This window comes from Primulina eburnea, chromosome 12 (genome assembly GCF_022965805.1).
Source record: "Primulina eburnea isolate SZY01 chromosome 12, ASM2296580v1, whole genome shotgun sequence".
In the NCBI taxonomy this organism is placed as follows: Eukaryota; Viridiplantae; Streptophyta; class Magnoliopsida; order Lamiales; family Gesneriaceae; genus Primulina; species Primulina eburnea.
Genome location: NC_133112.1, coordinates 37,287,092 through 37,309,334, shown reverse-complemented (window position 1 = coordinate 37,309,334; position 22,243 = coordinate 37,287,092). Strand labels below are relative to the sequence as shown.

Below are 22,243 nucleotides of genomic sequence, written 5' to 3'. Positions count from 1 at the left end.
TAATTAAATTTTATATTATTTCAAATGTAATTTATATATTATATGTTTTTAATTTTTTTACTCAAATTAAAACTAAACTATATTGAAAAAGTAAACTATATTAAAACTTTTGCATTAATTATATCAATCAGTTTATGTAAAACTGTATAAATAAATTTAAAATAAAAATGATTGTGATGTTCAGTATCACTCATGAGGTAAATCATCCAAAAATAAATTTTGCTATTTTAAGTAATTTACTGCCCAAATTACTTACTAAAAAGAAATACAATATTTAATTAGTTTATTTAAATTTTCTAAAACTAAAATTGGTTGAGTGTTAAAAATCTATATCTATATATATATAAAAGCAGAGTTGTTGCTAAATTTATTAAGTTCCTGCCTAAATGACATTCTAAAAAAGGAAATAAACGAAAAATTTGGTAATATATATTATAATAAATGTCTAAAAATATTTAATTCATTATTAAAACTGTATATTAATGTGTGTATGTATAACTGCTTGAAAATTGAATCTTTCTTAGAAATTACAAACCAAATTTAATTACATTTCAAATTTCAAATCCAGAAATAAAATTTCATTCTGGAAATTATAAACCAAAATCAAATTGTTATTCAAAATTTAAATATGAATTCTGAAATTTTGAAACATGTTTAAAAAATTGTGCTCCGTTGAAATTATTTTATTAATTTAAAATTAATGACACATATATATAGATGTAAAGTTATATATATAATTAAAAAATTTCATCTTTATTTTAGATGAACTATTTTTAATTTGGTTTTATTTTTGAGATCTAATATATTTATTTCAATGATAGTATAAAATCATTTTTCTCTTCAATATATTAACTTTAATCTTAGACCAACAATTCTCGAATTATTATAGATTATTAAAAAATAATCGTAAGTCAATTTAATATAAACTATCATTTTTATTATTTTTTTATTCATGCAAAATAATATAAATAAGAAAAAATTGTTAATTAACATATTTAGAATTAAAATATATGTATGGAATTTGACATACTTAACAGGAAAATTTTGTTTGTTAAATTACTTCAATGCCAAAATTGATTATGGAGTTGTTAGTAGGCTATTATTAATAATCCATGTTAAATAAATTTATATTAAATACCAATTACTATTTTTTTATACTTGAATAAATTTATCTCGTGAGTTATCATTATAAATGTTTCTTTTACAATTAGTACTTTATCTCCAACATAGATCATTCTCTTGAATTATGCAATGACAATGGAAGTAATGCATGTCATAAAGTGTTTATTCCAAGAATGTCATTGACGCCTTCTTATCTAAGGCTTCCTTTTAAATTTCAACAAAGATAGTTCAGTATTATTTGATTGTATTATATTCAATGATAATCAACAAAAGTCAGGGGCAATCATTGTCTCATATAGGACTTTTTTTAAATAACTCTGTTTTTAGTCATGGTCAGTCGTACGTTGCCGTATCCAGAGTTATGAATCCTAAGAGTCTAAAAGTTTTGATATGTGGTAGTGATAGCAACCCGAAAAATTCAACAACAAATGTTATATTTAAGGAAGTTTTTCAAAATTTGTAATTTCTTTTTGTTTTCTAATTGTATGATCTATAATCCATTTAGTTTATTTGTATTTTAATAATTTCTTTTTGTTTTCTAATTGTATGATCTATAATCCATTTAGTTTATTTGTATTTTAATTTAGATTATTTATCGAAATTAAAACCACATTAAAAGTTTGTATCATGTTTATCATTTTATTTTGTTATAGTTATTGTTTTCTACATGGCACATAAATTTATATGTGAATACAATATAATTGATAAACACATTATGTAATGTCATTCATTGTCTAATACAAGCGTGATATTAATTTTCAGCCAAAATACAAAAATGGCTCTTTTATTCAATATTTCATTGTTAAGATCTATATGTATATGAAAACAATAAACATTTCACTTTATTAAAAAGTCAAGTTATAGAGAAAGTAAACAAATTATCATATATACTAATTTTAATAATCAATTAGATAAAATAATTGTCCGTGCATCGCACGGGTGAAAAACTAGTGTTCTTAAAAACAGAGATATTTCCTCCATTTACAGGGTGTTCTTTGTCTAATTTTTTTAAACAAAGTTTGAGATATCGTTAATTTTATATATTGTCTTTTTTTTTTTGGGTTTTCACATAGGTCTTATTTTCCAGATGAATAGGTCTCTTGTGAGACGGTTTCACGAATTTTTATATGTGAGACGAGTCAACTTTATCGATGTTGAACAGGTCTCTTGTGAGATGGTCTCACGAATTCTTATATGTGAGACGAGTCAACTTTACCGATATTTACAATAAAAAGTAATACTCGTGCTGATATTCACAATAAAAAGTAATAATCTTAGCATAAAAAGTAATATTTTTTCATTGATGACTCACATAAGTGATTTGTCTCACAAAATACGACCCGTGAGACTGTATCACACAATTTTTTGCTTTGCCAGATATAAATATAGATTAATCAGCAAGTTATGTGTACTGAAATTTTAAGGTTGTTAAAGTAACTCACATTTTTTTTCTTTCAAGTGTCCAAAATGTGATATACAGGTGACGACTCACTAGTGTCGTTTTGTTGTTTAAAATTTTAGGATATGGGCTGGCCTTCACAAGTTTATTCAAAATAGACAAGACACACATGGAATGCCACAGATAATTTGACAACCAAATGATTGTTTAAGAAGGGCCACTTTAGGTGGACACGCACGGAGCAATCACGGGCAAGCATCTTCCTTCTTATTTGTTAAGAAAATGGCATCTTTAATTTAATAATAGCATCACAATACACTCGTTTTACGTACTTGTCTAATTTTTTTTAATCACTTTTGTTGGCAAGATCCAAGAAAGATGGATTCGTGGGACTAAATCGATAATTACATATTGGAAATAAAAATCATATGTTAGGCTTGTAAAAAATAAAAATTGTATCATCATAAATTTATATATATATATGTATAATTAAATATTTGAAATAAAAATCATATGTTAATTTTACTCCAAATGTCGATAAGACTGACTACCTCACGGATATGAATTTATGAGAATGAATGTGTCAAATTTTGGCCATTTGGTAGAGAGGGTACTGCGAAACGTGAAGGCATAGCTGTTGTTATATATAAAAGTTAGTGGACTCTAGCCTAATATACATAAGCTATAACCATTTGATTTTGTCAATTATTTGTTTTTGCCACTATAAAAATCTTATAGTGTTGGTACAGTAGCTCAACCGGTACCAACATTTAGGAAGCCTAGAGGTCATGTGTTCAAGTGTTGGAGAAGGCGAAAGCAACCACTTTCCAGGAGTGAGATATTCTATGAGTGGCGGTGCATAGGCATGGGCCTCGGTCCATGCTGGACTATCCTAACGACCCATGACCAGTAGTGGTGCGTGGGTATGGGCCGATACCTTTGTTGGTTCAGCTTAATGACCCATGATTGTTACATCACATGTCCACGGTTTTCTTGATATGACAATTATTGCACCGTAACGATTCAATCGTCAAATTACTTGATGAAATCAAGTGCATTTTAGACCATAAATAATAGTCTGACAGTCAAAATTATTTGCGGACTATTGTAAACTATTCGACCATCGACAATGAAATTGAAATTGATTGCATTTTATTTTATTAATTAATCTTACCCTCTTTTGCTAAAGTGGGGAGAAGTATACTTTTCACGCATTTAAAAATGCACATCTCCACATTCCTGCTCTTTAGTAAAGTAGCAAAGACAACCATTTGCCTTTCTAGCTGTCCAATTTATTCTATGCCACTAGTCTCTTAAATACACTTTTTACCACATTAATATCACATTGAATTTAATAATAAAAGAAGAAGAACAAAAAGAAAATGAAAGGAATAGTTTAATAGGAGGGAAAAATTTCTTAAATCCAATGACTTGATTAGAAATAACGGTAAATTGGCTTTCAGTCCTCAGTCGTCGATTTTTTTTGTGTTCAGTCCCTTGATACTTTTTTAGTACCACATTTTCACATGAAGTGTACCACATTTTGTATGACATAGTACCACAATGTGGGTAGGGAGTGAATCTAAAGAAATATTTTGATTGAAGATTTTTCACCAACTTCCAAAAATAACGGATAAAAATTATTTATATCATATAACAATCAAAATCCCATATCTTGATTATTGTGTCCATAGAGTCTCAAGAATTGAGACCGTTTATAATTAATGAGAATCGAATAATTCATGAGAATCGAATATCTATATATATATATATAAATACGAACTTAGTAAGCATAAATTTTAATACATAACTACATACATTCGAATTTCGAATCTGCAATCTATGCACCTACTGTTGCAATTTTGATTTGAAGGTTTGAATATGAGAAGGCATAGCATAAAGAGTAAAATGGACCCAAAATTTTAGTCCATAATGAGCTTAAATGTTCGTGTTAACTCTTATATTTCCAAATTTATATACATAAATTGAATTTTTTAAATTCAAATTAACAACTAGCTGATACGATCCTTCAATCACGGAAAACAAATGCCCTCAAAACGAAGGAAAGAATGTTGTGTTGTCCCAATCTTGTGAAACAAGCAACGATTTGTAATGTTCACCTCTAAATTACGAAGAACTTAGCAACTAATATTAACAGTATGAAACAATCGAAATTCAGACGAACCTTCAAAGAACTTGTCTTTGACAATCCGTGCGAAAATAATTGACAAACACAACAAAGATTAAATTTTTGATAAGTTTGATTTTGATTAACAAAGCAAAACCTTGAAAAAAGTTTGTAAAAAAAAACTCAAAATATTTTTGTAAACTCAAGATAATTATTTAATAATGATAAAAATCCGCGCATATATGTTTTAAAATCACAAGATATCAAAAATCTAGTTGCGTAATTAATTTGGACTCTAAATTAGGAAATAAGAACATCTTCCGCAAGTGGACGCGCTAAGGCGGTCTTACTACCTAGCACCGAGTGTTCTGGAATTCGTAGTATGGAATAATAATTGGGGCGCTCGGACGGTAAGATTTGACCGCCCTAACGCATAAGTTTATGTTCCTTCTCATCCTTCAACACTAGAGCAACGATCCTATAGCTTCCAAATTTAGTTATACGTATCATGAACCTTTCGAGATTTAGCATCTTACTTGCAAGCTCTTCTCGGTTGCTCATGAATTCATGCAATACTTCCTTGAATCTCTTCATTCAGCTTCTCATTATTGATCCCTCTGACAACTCTAAAAGATCCCACGCTTTTCTTAGAACGCATCACTAGCCTTGCTCGCTGATGTGCTTTATCCTTCCCATTTCTTCCTAATTAGCAAGAATTAGAGTGATGAACGATCCATTTTCCTCATCTTTGTGACACAATGAATTTGAACTGACAGATTGATGATCTTTTCGGTGCACACCTTTTTCGATTTCTTCCAATAATTTGCCTCTACGAGCCAATTTTTCCTCAGCGTCCCTCAAGAACTTGAAGTTTGGTGGTGGAGAAGACCTCAACTTATTGAATGCTGCATCACTTCTTACTTCAAAAAATGGACCAAAAGTGTGGTGATCGTAACTGTTTGATGGGGTCAAAGGAGGGGTGAAGTACGGGGAAGAGGCAATTGGGGTCAAGAATGGGGTCTCCAAAATGTGAAGGAAATCGCCCAAACTTGCTCTACTTGTGGAATTCTTGCTGTTCCTGATAACCCCATCTTCTGATTCCAAATCTTCCTTCGTCTCTTCTGTAATTGTGAAGAGAAATCTTGGTGGGCCGGAGAAGTTTTCCAAGTTCTCTTCGCCAAAAGGGGCGAACCCCACGAAATCTTTGCTTGGATTTGCTTGTGGCTCGTGTACAAGAATGGAAGAAGAGCACAATTCTTGAGTTGGCTTAATCCAACAGCAGAACATGTATTTACTTGGCAGGATTCGACCACCATTTTCATCGGTTTTCTCGCAAATCCTCTTCTTTTTCCACCATAGGAGATAGTAGAGCTCCACCACTAAAGCAACCAAAAGGCACCCAAAAACCAAGCTCAGACCGAGCCCCACTCCACTCAAAGGTTTCATATTCGGAGAAAACTATGAATGAATCTCTTAAGAGTATTACACCATTTCTTGAAAAAGTTTAAACTTTCCGAAAATCAGGGAAGAGAAGAATCTTTACTTGGAACTTGATCTGCATCACCCCATTTTCTTGATCCAAGGAGTAAAAATCAAGAACTTAACTTGCAGCTTTCTTCTGATTAACAAAGGCTGAAAAGGCAAGAAAGTGACTAAAAGAGAGAAATTTATTAACTTCATGAACAAGAATGACTTACTCGTGGACGGCCTTCCGTCTGATAGGACCGCAATATCTTGTCAGCAACATACCACGAAATACTTCAAAGCCTGCTCCAAAGTACTACCACAAAAATTTCTTGCAAATATTTATGAATTTTTTTGTATAATATTGGGAAATCCAAAGCATATATATATAAATCTTTTATGACCATGGATTCTGTGCATGTCGTGTCCCTTGCCACAGCTCATCCAAAAAAACATGAATGGTAGAATCAATCTCGTTATCTTTAATCAAATACTCACCTATGGATAAATATAGATGGCAGAATCGAACTCATAATCATTAATCAAATGCTCATTTGTTCCATCTAAACATATGCATATATAACATATATAGGTAGATATATTGTGGTTAGGTGCAAGGCAGTACGAAAAAGAACCATAAATCAATTTAATGTTTGTTAAGAAAACTGGTTGAAAGTTGTAATATGGAGAATGGTTTTAAGGTTAAAAACATTGAAATCACAAATGAGGGGACCGATGGGATTTGTCTACTTATGGTTTGAAGAGTCTGATCACATGGGATTCGTTGGAAAGAAAAGAAAAGTTTCAATGAACTTGTTCTCTTTTTACGTATATACAAATATAGATATAAATTTTTTAGGCTTAAAACCAATTTTTCGATAATATAGGGAATAATAATGATTTGTTATATTTTACTAATGAAATTTATATATTTTAAAAATAAATGCGTCAATTTTAAAATATTTCTTTAAGAGAGAGGAGTCCTTGCCAGTGATGGAACTTTAGCCTGGGCATTTATTTGTCCAGTAGACATTTTTAAAATAACATGATGATACTTATAAAAAAAATTCATAAATTATTAAAAATTGCTAAATATTATATTTGCCCAAAAAAGGAAAAACAAAAAAAGTTACTGAACCAAAAAATATTTAACCCTCGTTTCTTCAGCCATCGCCTACTCTTTCCACGGCCTTTTATCATTTTGATAAAAACTTATATTATATGATTTCATCGATCATATTTTGTGAAACAAATCTTTTATATGGGTCATTCGTGGAAAAATATTATTTTTTATGTTAAAATATTATTTTTTATTATGAATATCGGTAAAATTGATCCATCTCACAAATAAAAATTCGTGAGACCTCTAGATGTTTTCTATAATACTATAAGAGTCTTTAAGAGTATCCTCTATGATATAGAATATCTTGTATGTACGAGATTGTAATTCTCCCCTACAGAGCGAGGGCTCGTTTTCAACTTTCGACTCCGCCGAAAGGAAGTCGTTTTGCACCTACCGGAATAAGGTAAAGAGACTTACAACAAAAGAAGACTCAACCACATTAGATAGAAAAAATGTTCTCTAAAGACATTTGAAATTCATGAAGTTCGTATCCTCGGGTGAGAAACCATCTACTGATTGAGTATATCAACCGTATCACAAAAAACCTACTCTATCATTTTTATTTTTACGGAGGAGAAGAGGGAACAAGTTTTTAGTTACATGTATCATCGTTGGTAATAATAAATTATTTATTGTCATTTAATTACAACAGAAAGAAATCACATATTTCATATAATTTTTATTTATCACAATTCACAAAAGACTTCGACACATAATTACCCAACCAAATTCCACCCACGACTCGCATCAAAAACCAAATTTACGAAAACTTTTAAGGTTGCTAAACCACCACATATCATAATTGACGGACAGTTCTCATACTCAATCAACTTCTTCTATTTTCGGGCCAGCGCCGCCGCCTGCAGCAGGACCAGGACCAGCACCGTCCTCCTCCGCACCACCCTGGTACATTTTGGCGATGATGGGGTTACAGAGGTTCTCCAGTTCCTTCAGTTTGTCCTCGAATTCTTCAACTTCCGCGAGCTGGTTTGCATCCAACCATCGAATGGTGGATTCCACCGCTTCCTCGATTTGCTTCTTGTCGGATGCTGCGAGCTTGGAGGCTATCTTTTCATCCTTTATCGTGTTCCTCATGTTGTAAGCATAATTCTCCAAAGAATTTTTCGAATCTACTTTCTTTTTGTGCTCCTCGTCCTCAGCTTTGTACTTCTCTGCTTCCTGCACCATCTTTTCAATGTCTTCTTTCGACAACCTGCCCTTATCGTTCGTGATCGTGATCTTGTTTTTCTGTCCGGTTGTCTTATCCTCGGCAGAAACATTTAATATACCATTTGCATCGATATCAAAGCAGACGGTAATTTGAGGAACGCCCCTGGGTGCTGGCGGGATGCCGGTGAGCTCAAACTTCCCAAGTAAATTGTTATCTTTTGTTCTTGTCCTTTCACCTTCGAAAACCTGAATCAGTACTCCAGGTTGATTGTCTGAGTACGTCGAAAATATTTGCTCTTTCTTGGTGGGAATGGTTGTATTTCTTGGAATCAGAACAGTCATGACTCCTCCAGCAGTCTCCAGGCCAAGGGACAGAGGAGTAACATCCAAAAGAAGTAAATCTTGAACCTTCTCATTGCCTTCACCACTCAAGATCGCAGCTTGGACGGCTGCACCATATGCAACAGCTTCGTCAGGATTGATACTCTTGCAAAGCTCTTTGCCATTAAAGAAATCCTGCAACAATTGCTGAACTTTCGGAATCCTAGTCGAGCCACCAACAAGCACAACATCATGAACACTGCTCTTGTCCATCTTGGCATCCCTCAAACATTTCTCAACTGGCTCCATACACTTCCTGAACAGATCCATATTAAGCTCCTCAAATCGAGCTCGAGTGACGGTCGTATAGAAATCAATACCCTCAAAGAGAGAATCAATCTCGATCGTTGTCTGTGCAGTGGACGACAAAGTTCTCTTCGCCCTCTCACAGGCAGTTCTTAATCTCCTTAAAGCACGTGGGTTCCCACTAATATCCTTCTTGTTCTTCCTCTTGAACTCCTGAACGAAATGGTTCACCATCCTATTGTCGAAATCTTCTCCCCCAAGGTGAGTATCACCAGCAGTTGCCTTCACTTCAAATATCCCCTCCTCAATAGTGAGCAGAGACACATCAAAAGTACCTCCTCCCAGGTCGAAAATAAGCACATTCTTCTCACCGGAGGAACTTGCTTTCTTGTCCAGTCCATAAGCAATCGCTGCAGCAGTCGGCTCGTTGATAATACGCATCACATTGAGCCCGGAAATGGCTCCAGCATCTTTAGTGGCCTGACGCTGAGAGTCATTGAAATAAGCGGGCACCGTAACAACCGCATTCTTCACTGTTGTTCCAAGAAAAGCCTCTGCAATTTCTTTCATCTTGACAAGAACCATGGATGAAATCTCCTCGGCAGAAAACTGTTTCTCTTCGCCCTTGTATGAGACAACAATCATGGGCTTGTCGCCGGGTCCTGCAATAACCTTGAATGGCCAGAGTTTGATGTCACTCTGCACCGATGGATCGCTGTATCTTCTACCGATCAGCCGCTTCGCATCTGCACATCAGAAACAAATAGTTAAGTAACTTCAAATTCATAAAAATCCTGCTGGTTGCATCAATTAATACATGGTAATTCACTCATCAATCAAGAACTTCAAACTAAATCCCCGAAGAAACGATCACAAAACAAATGGGTTGTTAAAGTTTTAACAACAATTTCGTAACAAAAAAAAAAAAAAAAACTTTTAACAAATGAGAACAGAGCATTAAGCTCTGCAACAAAAAAATCCTAGCCTCCAATAAGCTCTCACATAAAACCAAACAGTTGTGGTTCTCTTTCAACCAAAATGCGAAGAAATTCAAGAAAACCAATCAAGCAAACTAAACTCACCGAAAACAGTGTTGACGGGATTCATAGCAACCTGGTTCTTCGCCGCGTCGCCAATGAGACGCTCAGTATCGGTGAACGCCACATATGACGGCGTCGTCCTGTTGCCTTGATCATTAGCAATGATCTCAACACGATCATGCTGCCACACGCCGACGCATGAGTATGTTGTCCCCAAATCAATCCCAATAGCAGGTCCTTCGCTCTTTCCAGCCATCAACACCAAAAATCAAGTAACAAGTTTCCAAAACCCAGAAATGTTTTGAGAGCGCTCGCTTCACAGAAATTTGTATCTGATTCGAACTTTTTCGTGATGAAAGTGGGAGAACAGAGAGGGGTATATATGGAGGGTAGAGTCGAAGAACCTAGACGATTCTTGATTTCTCTGTTGCGGGAAAATATTTCGACACCTGTTTTCCTTCCAGTTTTCACTTTCTGGTTTCTTCCAGACATTTCTGATTTACCTTACTTATTTATTTCACAATTTGACTTATTTAAACTTGGTCTATTTTTTAAATAACTTTTTATTAAGAAAATTTGGAAAACATCCCGTAAAGGAACTAATTTAATAAGCTTTAATATTAAAAAAACTCAACTATATTCAAATTTAAATATATCTCTGTTTTAAAAATTAACAAATACATTAGATATATATCTTTTATATTTGTGTTTTTCTTATATTTGTCTTTAAAAATGTAAGATAAATATAAATTTAAAATTATAAAATATAAAATAAAAATATGATGAAGTTTTGTAATTTTAAGAATTATTTAATTTATTATATATGTATTGGCTTAATATATGTATGGAGTTATAGATGTAGAGGCTTAAATTATGCACACACACAGAATGTTTTGTAAATGTAAATTATTGCATTTAGTAGGAGGGAAATTACAATTTGGTAATATATATTTGTTCTTTGTGATTTTATATTTTATTATCAAATTTCAGTTTCAATATTGTAATTTCAATTTTTTGACAATTTATCATTTTTATCATAAGATTATTGATATGGTATTTGCAAATCTTCGTATTATATCGCCACGACATCAACACACATTTGCACCATATGTTGGAAATAAAAAAACAAATTTACCAAAAAAAAAAATAGTGGAGTAAAATTGGAAATAAAATAGAACCAAAATAGATGGTTCCATTTTTTTTAAAAAAAATAGAAATTCTAATTGTCTTGCATATTTATTAATTATGTTATAAAGGTAATTTATACATCATTATGTAACGAGTTAGAGTGTTTTGATTATAAATTGGATATATAATGCATAATTTATTTGAGTTTGAATTTGGCAAAAACTTGTGTGAGACGGTTTCACGGGTCGTATTTTTTGAGACATATCTCTTATTTGGGTCATCCATGAAAAAATATTACTTTTTATACTAAGAGTAATATTTTTATTATAAATATAGGTTGAGCCAACCCGTCTCACGGATAATGATTCGTGCAAGAGACATACTCCTTGAATTTTGTAGAAAATATTTTTTTTAAAAAAAATGTCTTATATGAGATTAACTAGCTAGTTTCTTCGAGAAATATCAATGGCTTTACATGTCTAGTTTCTTCGAGAGATCCCTAGCTAGCTTCTGCATCCACCCCACTTAACTTGATTTCTACTAGCTAGTTTCGAATGTCACATTTAATTTTTTTCCCTATTTGATTACTTCAAAAATATTAATTTAAAAATATAGAAATTCATAATGTGTTGAATATTCATTAATTCTGTCCCATATAAGATTTTTTAACTAGTTTCTTCGAGAAATATTATTCCATTCCATGCCCCCTAATGACTTCTTTACCGATACCTTTACACGTCTATTCTCTTCTAGAGATATCTTACCCATTGCACCCAAACCACGTTTTGTATAGCTTGTAATTTCACCCAATAAACCCTTTTCTTGACTGATCATTTAAAATTATGATTTTTCCTTCACATTTATGAAAAATAACATTCTTCTCATAAAAATAAAATTCTAGTTTAACAAATAGTAAAAATTAATTCTTTAATTCAAATTTGTAACAGGTCATGTACAATTTTCAGGTTGGTTAGTCTGTCTAAACGTGCCTATTTATTGTGTCTGCAAAATCATCCCAAATTCAGAAAATAAAAAAAATAATTTTTTTTTAAAAAGAAGATGAAATTAGGATATAAAGGGAAATGCCTAAAACAAAGGAAAAAATGACACCAAGACTAAACCAGAGAAGAACACAGGTATTTAGTTCCATTTAAAGCATCAAAGCACTGTCAACAGTATCTCACTGCTATTCTAAAAAGTAATACATGGAGCAATAGGATAATGAAGATTGGATCGTTATTGCTTTGTTTTAGGAGATACAATTTCGGCCAGATTGGAAAATACACATCGTTGTCAAAGAATTTGTGCTTGTTATTATGTGCCGTAATAGCACTCGAGCGACAACAAAAAATTTCACGAGAAAGATCATGGACTAGACTCAACCAGACCTCTCTGCTTGAAGACTTCAAACATTGCAGTGCCAATCTTTGCAGGTGATTCGACCACAGTAACTCCAGCTTCTCTTAAAGTTTTGATTTTGTCTTGAGCCGTGCCCTTCCCTCCAGATACGATTGCTGCACAACCCACAGGTGAACCAAGTGTCAATCTAAAATAAAGAGAAGATGATACAGCGCAGAAACCTGGCTCATGAAAGATTAATTCGTGTTGAAGAAGAATTGAGTGGGCTCGCAAAGCTATAGCATCAAATTTTAATTTTTGAACTAGACACAATGTCATTTAGCTTTCAAACATGATATAAAAAGATGAAGCTCAGATTTTTTTATTTCTATAATATGCAGTCATCTCTTTTGAAATTACCTTAATTTGTAACAGCAATATAATACTAAAGCTTCTCATTTGATCAAGATGCGAAAGCAGGGGTTGTGCATAATTCAAACTTCACACTTTCCAAGTTTTCGTAACAGTATTTGATCAAGAGGTGAAAGCAGGGGTTGTGTATAATTCCATACTAGGAGCAGTCTACCAGAGAAGATTCTGATTTTACAAAGCAAATTTTCCAGCTTGATCCCAGTTACAATGCTAGAGGGATAATATCTGGGGAGTACATTCAACCCTGAGTTTGACGCTGAAGTAACCAGGGTCATCTTTAATTATTTTACCAGAGAATTTGAGCATCATCGCGACGTCCTTGTTTTTTGTGTCATAATGCAAAATTTCAATTACTCTAGATAAAATTAAGTTTTCTTTTCATGTATGTGAGAAAACAATATACTTAGGCAGCTATAAATTACAATCTCTAACACTGATTGCAGTGTATAAAGAAGGGCACTACATAGCTACACAATAAATGGTTATGCCAAAATATTCTTTACTTTTCCTGGTCCTTTTATTGAAGTGCCGATATAGGGAAACAGATAAGAAGGCAAAACAAAAGAATGTCATTAAGATAGTGAAACATGAAAAAATGACAAGCTTTCATCATTCTATACAGCTAAAATCAGTGTTCTAAATGGCGGTCGAGGCGGCCGCCTAGGCACCTACCCTCGACCGCACCGCCTATGCATGAGGCGGGTGTCGAGGCGGGTTGAGGGGTGTCGAGGCGGGTCGAGGCGGCGAACAGGCGGTCGAGGCGGGCGAGGCAGTAATAAACAATTTTAAAAACTTAGTCAACAATTTTAAAAACCAAGTCAAAGTCAACTAATTTTAAATATTAGGACTATTTAAAGGTGTTACTTGGAGAATGGTAGTGGAGGCCTCGGGAGCGGATGAAGTGCTACATCCAAGGAGGAGTGCAAGGAACATCCCCATTAGAGAACTTAATGAATATTTAGAAATATCGGAGGAGGAGAATGAAGAAAATGTTGATTGAGTCTGATGATGAGAGGATAATGGATGTAGTAGATGGTGCATATGTAGATGATTTGGAAGATTAGTTATGTTTAATCTACTACTTGTTCTAATGATGATAAATGATTGAAACTTTAAATTTAAACTTAGTTTTTTGGTTAAAAAAATATATTACTTTGTTAGCATAATAACATTAATATAATGATGAATCTTTATTAATTGCACATTATCTAGATGATATTATATTTTGTGCTTAAAATTATTTAATTGCACATTTTACATAAAAATGATAATATTGCATGATTATCTATAAAAAAATTACTTTAAAAAATCCAACCGCCTGGGCACCGCCTAGGCGGCCGAGGCGGTAGGCGGTCACCGACCGCCCCGCCACCGCCTCCCGCCATTTACAACCTTGGCTAAAATAAAATCAATTAAATTAAACTTCAATATGTGCAGAAAAAAAGAATAAATAAGGAAAAATCAAATCCCATTAACATGAAGGTAAGATGACCAAAGAATCACGAGCATGAGAATATAAATAATTGGAACTTATAGATACATTACCTCCAGCATGACCCATTCTTCTACCAGGTGGAGCTGTAAGTCCAGCAATAAAAGCAACAACAGGCTTTTCAGACCCACTTTCCTGTATCATTCAACAAATACGAACAAGTTAATCTTAAGTTAAAAATAATAGTAAGCACGGTATTACTTCACAAGTAATCAAGGTACAAAACCTCTTCAAAATTAAGATATTGTACACTTGAAACAAATACTCAGCAAAAGCCCAAAAGTAATGCATTATTGATATCTAATACAAGCTGCAGTCTTTAAAATGTATAATTGGTGAATGTCAGGACTCAGGAGAAACATCCTAATCTTTAGATGCCAGAGTGTAACATTTGATGGATAAAGGTCTTTTCTCTGTCTTCTTTTTCTTTCTTCTGAGCCACCAAAATTACACTGAACACAAAATCAATATCAACAAAGACAAAACAGCACAGAAATCCTGAATGTTAGGGAAAAATTTCTAACTCTAAGAAATAAAGTGATTTATGAATGGCAATCAGAACAGGCATTGATTTCCTAATGACCTTCAAATTAGAAATGCTTGACTATTCCTGTGTCCCAAGTAATCCAGAAAGATCAGTATGGTTAAGACTTCTCTTAGATATCCCTCTTTGAACAAAATACAGAAAAATAACACTCGTGTTTGGTTCTATGTTCGAATTCCATTTTCCATCCCTCAAAATAAAATCAAATATTACCATCTCATTTCTAATCTCCTTTTACTGAAATATATATCCTCCCTACTTTTCACATTTCCCAGTAAAATCACTACTTTTAATTCAATCTTTATCAAAATCACTCTATTATACAGATAAAATTTTAATAAAATACACTTTCTTCAAATTTTAAAATGATTGTTCATTATGATGTCGCATAACTATTAAACAATTTGCACATGATTTAACATCTAAAATAAGATTTTATTTTCCCATTGATTTTGTTTTCCCAAAATCATTATCCGGAAGTATTCCATGGAATGAGCCAAAAACCAAACAAACCCAATACCTCTTCAAGAGTGTCAAGCTTAAGACGTACAGTGATCTGTATGACCAATTTGCAATGAAAAAGTATCAAAATGAACCATCAAGTTGTCATTTGCAACAATGATTAGCATTTGCTCACTAGACAAGAAATCCACTGTTTGTGCAGAAAATTGAAAAAGGGTTGACCACAGAAAGAGTTTTCAATGCTCCGTTCACTCTCGCAAATCTAGTTACCTTTTCTGTCCATCTTGATAAGTTGATATTATGTAACTTGTTCAACTCAATTGTCACAACATTAATCATTTTCCAAAATATTAACCCAAACCCATAGCATTTAGCATTTATTAATCAAATCCACTCCATGTTTCGGTAAAATCGCATTCTGCAATTCAACTCAAAATTAGATTTGCCTCACCACTAATCACCATACAAAATAGCACACTGAAGATTTCTACTCCGACTAAAAACCAACTACTTTGAAGCACTATTACCTTATAGAAAGGCATATGATGATTCCACCAGGAAAAGAACAGAGTTTACCTCAACACTCCACTTATCCTATCAAGAATCTAGCATTATCTATATGCAGCATAACGATGTTGAGAAACTCTTGAAGGTGCAACCTCAAGAAAGCTTTTTTCTTGAGAGTTACTAGTTATGCAACCTAAAGGTAGTTTATCTGTTGTATCACTGTAAAAAATTCGACAAGACAGTGGAGATTGGGTAAATAAGGTTGATTATTGACATAGTTACAGGACAGATATCTACAAATTTTAGTGCAAGAATTAGAAATAAAATAAATGATGTAAAAGAGGATTTTACATCCTGAAAAATGTGAGAGAACAAAAGATTCAGGTTTACTGGGGACAATCAATGGTGCGGTACCATGGGTTTGAGAAACAATAGATTCCTGCTGGCTGTAAAAGGTGTCAAGAGTCAACATACACTTTTCTGAGAAACGCAAAAATTATTGTTTAAATGGGCGAAGTGGCAAAAACACACAAGGACTGTAACCACAAAACGCCATTTATTCATGAAAAAAACTTCAGATGCTTTATGGGAGTAGGAGTATGTGACTCGATATTTGTATCCCGAGTACAAAGTAAAGGCAATAAAAATTACAGAGAGTCTGTGAATAAATCGAGGAGGATTACAAATTTTATCAGGATACTTTTCAAGGTGCATCGTACCAAAATAATACAAGTAACACCAAATTTCATGACACGTCCAATTGGGACATGTCAGCGGCTATTCTTTTAATGTGATCATACAGTTTTAAAGCTTGGTCCTAACCTTTATAAGTGCCGCAGCATCCTCCTCCGCCGTGCCACCAATCTCACCAATAAGGACAATTCCTGAAATGTGAAGAAAGGTAAATCAAGCAACAATAACTCAATTTCCAACCATTCCAATGTAACCAAAAAAGCCAACGAAAAGCGGAACTGCATAATGACACTTCTATAAAAAAAGAGCAAGTGAAAGATGGGAATAAGAATTAAGAACACAAACCACCAATTTTTAATTACCCACTATAGTAGTTTCCGAAACAGAATATCAAATTGATTGCTATTTCTTTGGCAGCGACTAACTGACTTGGCAGAAGTTATTACCACAACATATATAGTAGTAAAACAAGTTAAGAACCAAAGCTGTGAATTTTCAAAACAAAAGAGACCGCCTTCTTGAAAAATTTCTTATTTCTAATCACTATATTCTAAGTTCAAAGAGAACATGTTTACCGAGGAGCGGCCATATAATAAGTGTTGGTTATGCGATATTTATAGAGTGTTAGCTGTCCTAGCTGTCCCCGTAACATGAAGCCTTTTTATAGGGTTTATGTTTTCTAAAATGTCTAAAGTCGAGCACCTAAACTCTCAAGTTCAACATATTATATTTCTATGCAGAAAAAGCAAGAGTCTAAGGCCAGAAATGCACCGTCAAATGAAAGAAAAATATCTCAAATGCATGGATAACAAAATTCCCAATTTTTGTATTTGCAGATGTCATTCATGGAATATATAATAGGTTATAGGTCTGATTCAACAGTTAACAGACCCTGAAAACAAGGGATGGCACATCAAGTCGAATGTCTTGTTACCTTTTACAACCACACAAAGATGAGTTGTGAAGAAGGGAATGCATTTTTCGTTAGGTGCGAAGTCATAAAAGAGTCAGGCAACAGTTTAAAAAACAAGGCTCCAACTGTTGCATACCAGAGCCTAGGAGCACAAGTGCTTAGCCAACTAACACTCAAGATAATAATCACTCCTGATTCATCATCGAACCCATTTATTACGAGGAATCATAGATTCAATTAGTTGGATTTCCATCTAATCTATCATGTCATGCAATAACAAAGAAAATTGCACTAGAGCATCTCATTATTTGAAGAAAACAATCTCCACTATTCTGTGCATAGCAGTAATTCCTTTTCACATTGTGTTTGCTTTCTCCCTTGCACAAAGACAGTGTTCTAAAAAGCGGGAGGTCATAGGTGGTAGTCGGGTGGTTGCCTAGACGGCGCGGCGCCTACACGGTTTTTCTTATTTACCTAAATATCTAATTCTTCATGTTTATCTTCATGTTTGTCCAATACTTCCTCTATATTAGATTCAAACTCAAAATCAATGACATATTTATCCTCTTTATTAAATACAAATTAACTGAAAAATATAACGAACAATCTTTTAAAAAAATTCTATATATTACATCAGGCGGCCTAGGCAACTGATTTTTTTAACAGTGTCCAGAGACATCGCCTAGCCGCCCAGCGCCTAAACGCCACCTAAGCGGTCTTAGGCAGCGGCTTTCAGAATAATGCACAAAAGAGACATACCTAATTGTTCATGATGAGAAAAAGCTATTCCTCGTCAAATAGTAGGAAATGGTCAAGGAAATAAAGAAAGAAAATTCAAAGTGAACAAGATGCTTTTCCTTACTTGATTCCTAATTTCCTATGGATAATCACAATTACTGGGCAACTAATTCTCACCCAACAACTCTTAACTAAGAACCTTCTACACAAGTTCATTAGGAGAGACAGAAGTAGGGATCTTAGTTGTTTAACTGCAATTAAATACTTATTGCAGATGAAGAATCACAACCAAAATCTAATAACAACATACTCATACTTATTGTAGCAAAAACCATAAGGATAACATCTCATAATCACGTAAAAAGCCATCTAAAAAGAGAGGCAGTCGCAAATAAGAAAGAAACCTGGTCATAAATTACCTTCTGTTTGTGGATCCACAAGAAACTTCTCTATGCAATCAACAAAATTTGTTCCATTGAAAGGATCCCCACCAATTCCCACACACGTTGACTGCCCGAGCCCAACAGCAGTTGTTTGGAAAACCTAGAAAATATGCATTTAAGAAAGTAATCCATGTTATTTTAAGCAGTAATTAAAAAATTAAAATAAACTGTATACATGAACAAAAAGAAATCGGGGTAGAGCAGAAAAATGAATAAAAACAAGATTCAAGAAATAAGTAGTACCAAGAGAAATGAATCTCACCGCTTCATAAGTCAATGTACCAGAACGTGAAACAATTCCAATTCGTCCTGGTTTGTGAATGTAACCAGGCATAATTCCAATTTTGCACTCCCCAGGCTTGATAATGCCAGGACAATTTGGACCAATTAGCCGAGTTTTTGATTGCTTATTAAGAGCAGCCTTCACACGAACCTGTAATGGAGAAAAACAAAACCTTCAAAGAACAAGAAAATCAACACCGATATATCAGCTAAGAAAATCAGGTAGAAAGACTGTCCATGAGTCACATGCACTAGACATGATCGATAACATAGATAGCATAACAATGGAACACAAAAACTTAAATAGTAAGTAAATCTTAAAAGAATGCTTCAGGCTATCAAATTCTTAGAACACCAACTTTGAATCATGTAAGGATATGTTTTATTCATTCATCATTGACAAAAGAAGCATATGCGACGTTTCATTTCAGCAAAAAACTTATCAAACCTCTCCTTTTTGCCACATCAAACCACATCAGCAATCAGCACTGTGTTGGCCAAATACATTTTGCAAGCCAATATTTGTGCTCCAATATTTCCTAGTCAAACCAGTTTTCCTCAAGGTAGTTTTGAGAGCCAGGTGTTTCTCGACAGATAAAATACGAAATCGACACATGTCAATATCTCATTTCAAGTGCACTCACAATATCACTATAAAGAACAGTGTATTCAAACAATAAAATTGAAACAGCTAATAGTCTCATGGAATACTAAGATTCCAGCACAAACTGTTTCCCGAAATTATATATGGTAAGAGGAACTCAACATATCCCAACACATCCAGTATTCCTTGAGAGTAACAGTCTATAAACATGCCACAATGTCTTAATTGTTCAAGTAAGAGAGGCCCATTGCCATCAAAGTTATGAACACATAAGACACCAAACTTTTTATATGGTATATTAACTAAAAAATTTTTGTCTGGACAGAAAAGATCACATAGGATGATAGCCAATGGGATGTCCTTATATTTCCTTTAAATGATTAGCAAAAAATTCAAGCTCACGTAACAAAAAAATCAATAGCCTGTAAATCACTATCAGGGCATTAATTCTAATTTGTACAACGCATAAAAGATCAATTACAGGTAAACCTGAATACTGGGAAATGGTTCAAGAATTGAACACTTTTTTTATGCATTTATGGGAAATGGTTCAAGAATTGTACATTTTTTTCTATATTTATCTAAAATGAAATATGAAAGTGCGCCAAACAAATGCCATTACCATATCATGCTGTGGTATTCCTTCTGTTATGCAAACAACCAAATCTAGTTCAGCCTCCAAACCCTCCATAATAGCTTTAGCAGCAAAAGGTGGAGGGACATAAATAACTGATGCATTAGCCCGTGTTTCAGCTTTTGCTTCTGCTACAGAGTTGAAAACAGGAAGCCCCAAGTGCTCTGTTCCACCCTTTTTAGGAGTAACACCTCCAACCTATGTGCAAACAGAATCAATCCATGAGAATAATGAAGCAATACTAGTTTATGTATGCATACTTCTCGTCCCATATCAACAGCAAAACAAATATATTTTATTATTCGTGGGAAGTGTCGAGTATTCATCATGGACTTAAATAGTCTATATTCTAATAAAATACATACAAGCAGAAACGTGAAAAACAATTGGTGAAACCAAGTTACTGAAAAAGATAAATAACTACCCAAGCAATCTAGTTTAATAACTGAATTTTCACTGTACTATTCTTCATTATTGCAATAGTCACACTCACATTCAAGTATCCATTTAAAATCTCAGTTGAACTCCCAAAAACCAATCAATTCCATGAACATATAAAACAGGAAAAGTAAGGTATGAGTTATAGTAAATGTTAAAAGCCAATGGAACAAGTTTAACAGAGTAAATTCATCAGAGTCGAATATAATTTGCGAAAATATATTAAGAGTTAAGATGAACGATATTACAATACTAGTGTGGTTTTTATGTGTATTCATTTATATGCATATGGATGTAATTCAAGCTCCACCCCAGACCATTCACCGTTGGTTCATAGCATAAATATACACAAAATATTTTCTTATCAAAAAAAAAATATACACAAAATACAAAGGTTTGTCCTATTATAACTTCTAGTTCTTATATGTTTTATTCGTTTAGCATCTTTTCCATCAAAAGTAAAAATTATTTTTTCATATTCATGACATACTTTAATTTTCTATCCCAAGTTTATCACGTTGATCCCGGTGGAAGTAAAGTTCACGATCCCCCAGAGACCAAGGCACCAAAAATTTTCACACATGTGATTCTCAGCATCTAAACCCGTGGCATTTCACATTTCTCGGAAGATCCACAAACGCCAATGCATCAGGCAGAAACTTTGCAGAGGAAAGTTTAAAAAAACAAAAAGAAAAGAAAATGCATAAAAAATCAAATCGAAGCACATCTACTGGACTCGAGAGCATGAATACCATCTTGGTGCCGTATTCGATCGCCTGCTCGGTGTGAAAGGTTCCATTCTTTCCGGTGATCCCTTGGCAAATGACGCGGGTGTTCTTATCCACGAAGACGGCAGGCGGAGGCGGCGGCGATCCAAAATTGCGGTGTTGCTGGTGCTTAGGGCAAAGCGCCCGCGACGAGATATTGCCGATCAGTCTCTTGGCGGCCTGGCGGGACATGGTGGCAACTGTCTGTGGTCGATTTGTATAAATTCTAGGTTTTCACTTCAAATTTCAATTATTTCGGCAATGTCAGAGAAGGAGAGGGCTCTTGTAAATATTGGCTGCTAAAATAATTATAAACTTTGGTATTCGTAATTTTTTTACAAAATATTTAATCTATATATTCTCTAATTAACTTCATAACAATATAATTGTGAAATAAAATTTTGAACTCTATTTGTTTTACATATATAAATAATTCACATTTTTTACCAATTTTATATGAATATCTGGGTCGATAACCAAAAACAAAGATCAATATCTGTTAATACAGCGGTGTTTTTTTAAAAAATCTTACGGTAATACATATAATGAATTCAATGAGAAATTGAAATGAGTTGTTTATGATTTTAACGTGACGATGAATATCAAGTATAAAGTTTTAAAACGAGTTAGTTACATAAAATAAACATGTAAGGTGATCCGTTCGATCTAATATGGGCTGCAGAGGTCCTTGCCTGTCCACTCCCACCTGCTGGCCAGCGGGGTTGTTTTGTTTTGTAACATTGGTCAAACTTTGT

At 33.7% G+C, this 22,243-nt stretch overlaps 2 protein-coding genes across 2 annotated transcripts; both read right to left on the bottom strand.

Moving 5' to 3' along the window:
- Nucleotides 1-7,900: 7,900 nt before the first annotated feature.
- Nucleotides 7,901-10,561, bottom strand: LOC140807124 (heat shock cognate 70 kDa protein 2-like). Its single transcript, XM_073163828.1, has 2 exons — nucleotides 10,116-10,561; nucleotides 7,901-9,779 (listed from the first exon to the last, which is right to left on the bottom strand). The coding sequence occupies exons 1-2, from the start codon at nucleotides 10,327-10,329 to the stop codon at nucleotides 8,059-8,061; spliced, it is 1,935 nt and encodes a 644-aa protein (XP_073019929.1). The 5' UTR covers nucleotides 10,330-10,561; the 3' UTR covers nucleotides 7,901-8,058.
- A 1,756-nt stretch (nucleotides 10,562-12,317) lies between these two features.
- LOC140807140 (succinate--CoA ligase [ADP-forming] subunit alpha-2, mitochondrial) lies at nucleotides 12,318-21,789 on the bottom strand. The gene is made up of 7 exons (XM_073163851.1): nucleotides 21,474-21,789; nucleotides 20,272-20,481; nucleotides 19,026-19,196; nucleotides 18,740-18,863; nucleotides 16,799-16,860; nucleotides 14,517-14,598; nucleotides 12,318-12,715 (listed from the first exon to the last, which is right to left on the bottom strand). The coding sequence occupies exons 1-7, from the start codon at nucleotides 21,678-21,680 to the stop codon at nucleotides 12,567-12,569; spliced, it is 1,005 nt and encodes a 334-aa protein (XP_073019952.1). The 5' UTR covers nucleotides 21,681-21,789; the 3' UTR covers nucleotides 12,318-12,566.
- Between the last annotated feature and the right edge of the window lie 454 nt (nucleotides 21,790-22,243).